A 6,219-nucleotide genomic window follows, 5' to 3' on the forward strand; every position below is an offset into this window, starting at 1 on the left:
CTCTGGTTTTATGTGGAGATCTTTGATCCACTTAGACTTGAGCTTTGTACAAGGAGATAAGAATGGATCAATTCTCATTCTTCTACATGATAGCCATAGCTTGTGTCTCTAGCTGCATATGTAGCAGAAGATGGCCTAGTCGACCATCATTGGTATGAGAGGCCCCTTGATCTTGCAAACTTTATATGAGCCAGCACATGGGAATGCCAGGGCCAAGAAGTGGGAGTGGGTGGGTAGGGGAGCAGGTATAGGGAACTTTCAGGATAGCATTTGAAATGTAAATAAAGAAAATATCTAATAAAATAATAAGTAAAAAAGAAATGTAAATGAAGAAAATATCTAATAAAATAATTAAAAAAGAAAAAAAAAGAAAGAAAGAAAAAAGATAAAGAGCAGTAGTATGTTGCAGTAGCTGATTAAATCATTCTAATCACCCCAGTGGCAGTGGCACAAGTTCCACAATACTGCCCCAATGTTCTGGACTCCCAAATGAAAGACACACACATACACACACACACACACACACACACACACACACACACACACACACAAAGCTATTTAATATGCCTTAATTCTCTCAATGTTTGGGCCACCCCCAATCTTCTACATTGGCTACACCTCCCCTCCAATACTCCTGAGTTATTACTCACTAAAACCTATATCCTATCTTTGCTATTCTAGACCCAGTCGGGGGTGGGGAGGCTGGGCTGCTTTTTTTGCTGCTGTCACGTGATTGGCATGCTTGCTCATCTCAAGCCTGGATCTTATTCCTTTCCTGGCATGGCGATTCTTCTTTCTTCTCCCCTTGCCTGCAAATCCTAAAGTCCTGCCTCTGTCTCCCTGCCCAGCCACTGGCTTCGGGCAACTCTATTTTCCAATGAGAACCAACTGGGGAAAAGGACCCTCAGCATCTTATATATGGATTCTTGTGCAATTTGGGGAACCCAATTAACATAATGCAAGCATTAAACCAAATCCACAATAGTAGTAGGTTCTCCTCCAGGGTCCAAAACCTCTCTGGCCAGGAATAGTTGACTAAGTTTATAGTACCAGACACGAATTGCTTCCCATTGAGCAGTTCTTAAATCCAATTAAACAGCTGTTAGTAAACCTTAACTTAAAAGTTCCTCCTTTTTTCTATTACTGATGCCTTGCTGAAGACAACATATGCTTGAGTCATAAAACATGGAGAAATTAAGCTGATGCTGACCTGCAAGCTTCATCCCTACCAAAATGAAAACTTCATTGTTTTTTTTTTTTTTCAAGTTCCAAGCCATGTGAGCTATAACAATAATGGCTGCCATGGTAAGATATGCCCATTGGTGCAATAATGGCATAAACGTTATGGAAGTAACCAAATGCATTCCACTTGGTTTTCAGGCCTACTACATGAGATGGACATGCTTGGCACCATTACTGAAACCAAGGATAACCTACCACTCATGCCAATTGGACATGTTAGTACACTGGCACTAACTACTGACTTATCACTATCCCCATAAATTAGTCTATCCCTCAGTTATCAGAGAAGCCTCTTCTTGCAGTACACTGTAATCAACAAAGAGAGCCACAACTTGTCAATGTGCAGAGAGTAAAGGACTGTGGAGAACTCAGCACTAACTAGAACATCTATGTCACACCCTTTCCCCTAAGACTCTGGTACAGAGAATGAGACTACAAAATGCTCAGGCCTAAAGGATAGATATACGTTTACACCCCATCCTCCCAAAGTCAGGGATCATTATGAAAGAGAGGGTGAACAGATAACTAAAAGCAGTATGGTTATATTCAACCGTACATAACAATAACTAGTCATAAAAGTAAGACTGTGTTCTCAAGTATTTCCCTTTTTCTTTTGTGGTTTCTGTGACTTTAATAATTCCACCTAAGTCCAGTATTACTATACACCAAACAAAAAAATGTAGCACAGATAGAATTATCTATCCTGTTTTCTCAATGCCATATTCCACGAATAGTGAATGCTGGCACTCTTGTGCAGTGTTCAAACCTAGTGTAGTATTAATCTCCTCTTGTTTCAGAGCATCCTCCATGTTCAACTCCAAACTCAGGAAGTATGCAGGTGGCATGAATTTCTGCTTCCATATTATTCTCTGAATAGAATCACTTTCTCTTGATTTTGTTTATGTGTGTACTGTTTGTTTTGATATGATTTAATTTGATCTTCTACAGCTCTTTTCTATGCATGTAGACTTCCTTGTGTTCAGACATAGCTTACATATGTCTACTCAAATTCTTTGATTTAAAATACCTTTATCATTTGTGTTTTCAACTTGGTGCTGATTTATCTTTTCTTGTATTTGGCTAGTATTTGCTGCATTTTCGTTTAAAGACAAATAAAAATAGAAACCATTTGTAATGTTCTCCGGGTACACTGCATTTTAATGAATGAGTCAATGAATAATGTTTTTGGTATCCTCAGGCATGTACACAGAACCACAGATATGGTGTAGTTACAAAGAATGAAAAATTTTTAAGGAAAAGATATCTTTCTTTTCTTATTGGCTATTTTCTTTATTTACATTTCAAATGTTATCCCCTTTCCAGGTCTCCCCTCTGGAACCCCCAATTCTATCCCTCCTCCCCCACCTCTCCACCACTCCCCCACCCACTCTCACCTTCCTACCCAAGCATTCCCCAACTCTGGGGCATTGAGCCAACTCAGGCCCAAGGGCCTCTCCTCCCACTTATGTCCAACAAGGCCATCCTCTGCCACATATATGACTGGAGCCATGGCTCCCTCCATGTGTACTCTTTGGTTGGTGGTCCAGTCCCTAGGAGCTTCCAGTGGTGTAGCCAGTTGACATTGTTGCTCCCCCCCCCCATGGGGCTGCAAACCCCCTCAGCTCCTTCAGTCCCTTCTCCTACTCCTCCATCAAGGACCCTGGACTCAGTCCATTGGTTAGTTGCAAGCATTCGCCTCTGTATTTGTCAGGCTCTGGAAGAGCCACTCAGGAGTGAGCCATATCGGGCTCCTGTCAGCAAGCACTTCCCATCATCCACAATAACATCTGGGTTTGGCAATTGTATATGGGATGGATCCCTAGGTGGGAGAGTCTCTGGGTGGCCTTTCCTTCAGTCTTTGTTCCACACTTTGTCTCCTTATTTTCTCATGTGAATATTTAGTTCCCCCCTTCTAAGAAGCACAGAAGCATCCACACTTTGGTCTTCCCTCTTCCTTAGCTTCATATTGTCTGTGAATTGTCTGTGAATTGGGTATTTTGAACTTTTGCGCTAATATCCATGTATCAGTGAGTGCATACCATGTGTGTTCTTTTGTAACTGGGTTACCTCACTCAGGATAATATTCCATTCACTTGTCTGTGAAATTCATGATGTCATTGTTTTTAATAGCTGAGTAGTACTCCATTGTGTAGATGCATCACATTTTCTGTATCCATTCTTATGTTGAGGGACATCTGGGTTGTTTCCAGCTGAGAAATGTCTTTAGACAAATAAACCATTTGTTTGTTGAATGTAGGTTTCTTAGATGACTATATGTGTAGCTTTTACATTTTAAAAAAATATTTGTAATTAGGAAAAGTACTTACAATTATAACCAGAAATGTAATAATAGTTGAAATCTACCTACCATCCTTTGAAATAAAATATTTGAAGACAGAAACAATGTTCACAAAATAATAAGAAAGCTGTAGGCAGCATTCTTGGGTTTGAATGATTCTGCTACTGACATTCCATATGCACTTAGTCAAGTGCTTTGGTCTTTCTTAGCCTACTCCTTTTGTTTATAAAATATTGGCATTTCCCTCATTTAATCATTGTAAGAATTAAAATGAATTTAGATTGCAGTGAAGGTCCCAACCAATCTAACTTATATCTTCACTGCAAGAAGATTTCCCTTCCTTAGAGACTTACATAAATGATAATAATGAAAGTCAACATATTTATTTTCATAAAATAAAACTAGTAATCATCATATTTTCTTGTTGTACTTGCTCTCAGAAAGTTTGCTCAGAATTTAATTATCTGTATAGTTTTAGTAATGATGTGTTTTTAATTTTACTTTCTATTTTACCGAATCTCACTTATAGAAGTTTAGCACATTTGAAACAATTTGTGAGTAGGAGAAATAACAAATGCCTGTGTTTTCTATAAATATAATGTTTTTCAATATTATCTATTCTTTTTATATTTAAATGTTGAGCAGAAACTTTTGTCTTCTTTGTAGACTGACTAAGGAAACGTCCAGAGAAAAGAATAAGGTATTGTAAATTTAAAACAGCATCTCATTCAAATAATTTACAAATGAAATATTAAATTATGAAATATGGGTGAAATAAATACATGATATAAACTAAAATGAAAAGCTCTAGAAAATTTTGTTATATGGTGAAATATATATTGAAAATTTCAAATAGGAACAAAGTCTAGCCATTGATAATCCTTGAAAAATCAGATCCTTTCATATCTGTAAGATATTGTAATCATAAAAAAGATGGATAGGTGAAATACTGGTACATTTACCATGTAGTATAAATATTGAGGACTTTCCAATATTACATTTTTTACTTTACAGGCTCTAAAGTACGTGGATGCTATGGATGACCACCAGTTATCTGAATCACTCTCTGAGGATTATGATTTGCCTGGTTATGACAATATATTGATGATAGTTGACCAACTTCAAATGAAGTATAAAGGTAAGGCCACTGCATAAATGCAAAGCCTTTAGTGAAATACCGAGGCACTCTTCAAAGTCAGAATTTGGCCTGTCCATGAGGACGTTTATCTATTTATATTTTGGTGTAGTGTGAGATGTAGAGATGCAGGTTAACATTCTATTTTCCCTGCATATTTTTGAAGAGGTTGGCACTTCACTAGTTCATAGTTTTGGAAACTGTTAGAAGTAACAAGTCAATCGGAGGTTGGGTCCATTTGGAACCCTTTTCTATGCTTGCTAGTGTGTCCTTCTGTGCTGGTGCCTTGTTCTCCTTGTTACCATGGCTCTATAGCTTTCTTGTAAGTCAGCCTTAACCCTGCTCCATGAGATTATCTTGGCTATTTCTATTCCTTCTGAATTCTAACTTTTTTCTCATCCTGTTAAAAATTTCATCGGGGTTTTGGAAAAGATGATATACTACCTTATAATCATTTTCAGACATGTATCTGTTTTGTAATATTAATTCTAATATCCGGTGAGTGTGAGCATTCTCTTCTTCTTCTGATGTCCTCTTCAATTTCTATCTTTGCAGTGAAAAATTGATTGTTTATTAACAATTACCACATTTTGCCTGGCAGTGATGGGCACAAGCTTTTAATCCCAGCACTCAGGAGGCAGAGACAAGTGAATTTCTTGAGTTTGAGGCCAGCATGGTTCACAGAGGGAGCAACAGGACAGCCAGGGATGCACAGAGAAATTCTGTCTCGAAACAAACAAAATTTAAAAACTGCTATATTTTGTCTGTAGCTGATTTGTCTACAGTCACAATATATGCGACTTGAAATCAGTTAACACATTTTTTCAGCTTATTTCTGTATCCTTTTTTGCTCACCCTTATTATAATTTTGCCCAAAACAGGGAAGAATGAGAAATACATTAAGCTATAGGTAAAATGATAAGTTCTTTTTATTATATTACTTCTTTTTTTTACAGTCCAGTCATTATCCCCCTCCAGATCCACCCTCTGACAGTTCCTCCTTCCCCTGTCTCCAAGAGGATGTTCCTCACTCGCACCCCACCCCCTGCCAGGCCTCTCCATTCCATGGTGCCTCAGGTCTCCCCGAGGGTTAGGCACCTCTTCTCTACTGAGGCCAGACCAGACAGTCTTCTGCTGTATATGTATCAGGGGGTCTCATACCAGCTAGTGTATGCTGCCTGGTTGATGGCTCAGTGCCTGAGAAATCTCAGGGGTTCTGGTTAGTTGAGACTGCTGGTCTTCCTATGGGGTCACCCCCCTTTGTGAATAGATTTAATACGATGTTCAGTTAGCATTGTAGCATTGTAATAGGATGCTCTCCCCTAAGGCCTCTGAATTTCTAGCTTCAGGTTCTTAGTCCAGAAATGATATCAGATGTGGGTTTCACCTTGTGGAATAAGGCTTAAATCCAACCAGAGAGTGATTAGTGGTGTTCATGTAACTATTGCATCTTACTAGGGCATATCTTACTAGGGCATATCTTACTAGGGCATATCTTACTAGGGCATATCTTACTAGGGCATATCTTACTAGGGCATATCTT

General features: G+C 38.5%; 1 protein-coding gene across 1 annotated transcript in view; it reads left to right on the top strand.

The window, feature by feature from the left end:
* Positions 1-6,219, top strand: part of LOC110317892 — a 70,130-nt gene that overhangs the window by 39,827 nt on the left and 24,084 nt on the right. The window contains exons 8-9 of the mRNA XM_021192701.1: positions 4,208-4,241; positions 4,556-4,679. Coding sequence (XP_021048360.1) covers positions 4,208-4,241; positions 4,556-4,679 — 158 coding nt within the window. The remainder of the gene's footprint in view (positions 1-4,207; positions 4,242-4,555; positions 4,680-6,219) is intronic.

This window comes from Mus pahari, chromosome 3 (assembly GCF_900095145.1).
Source record: "Mus pahari chromosome 3, PAHARI_EIJ_v1.1, whole genome shotgun sequence".
In the NCBI taxonomy this organism is placed as follows: domain Eukaryota; kingdom Metazoa; phylum Chordata; class Mammalia; order Rodentia; family Muridae; genus Mus; species Mus pahari.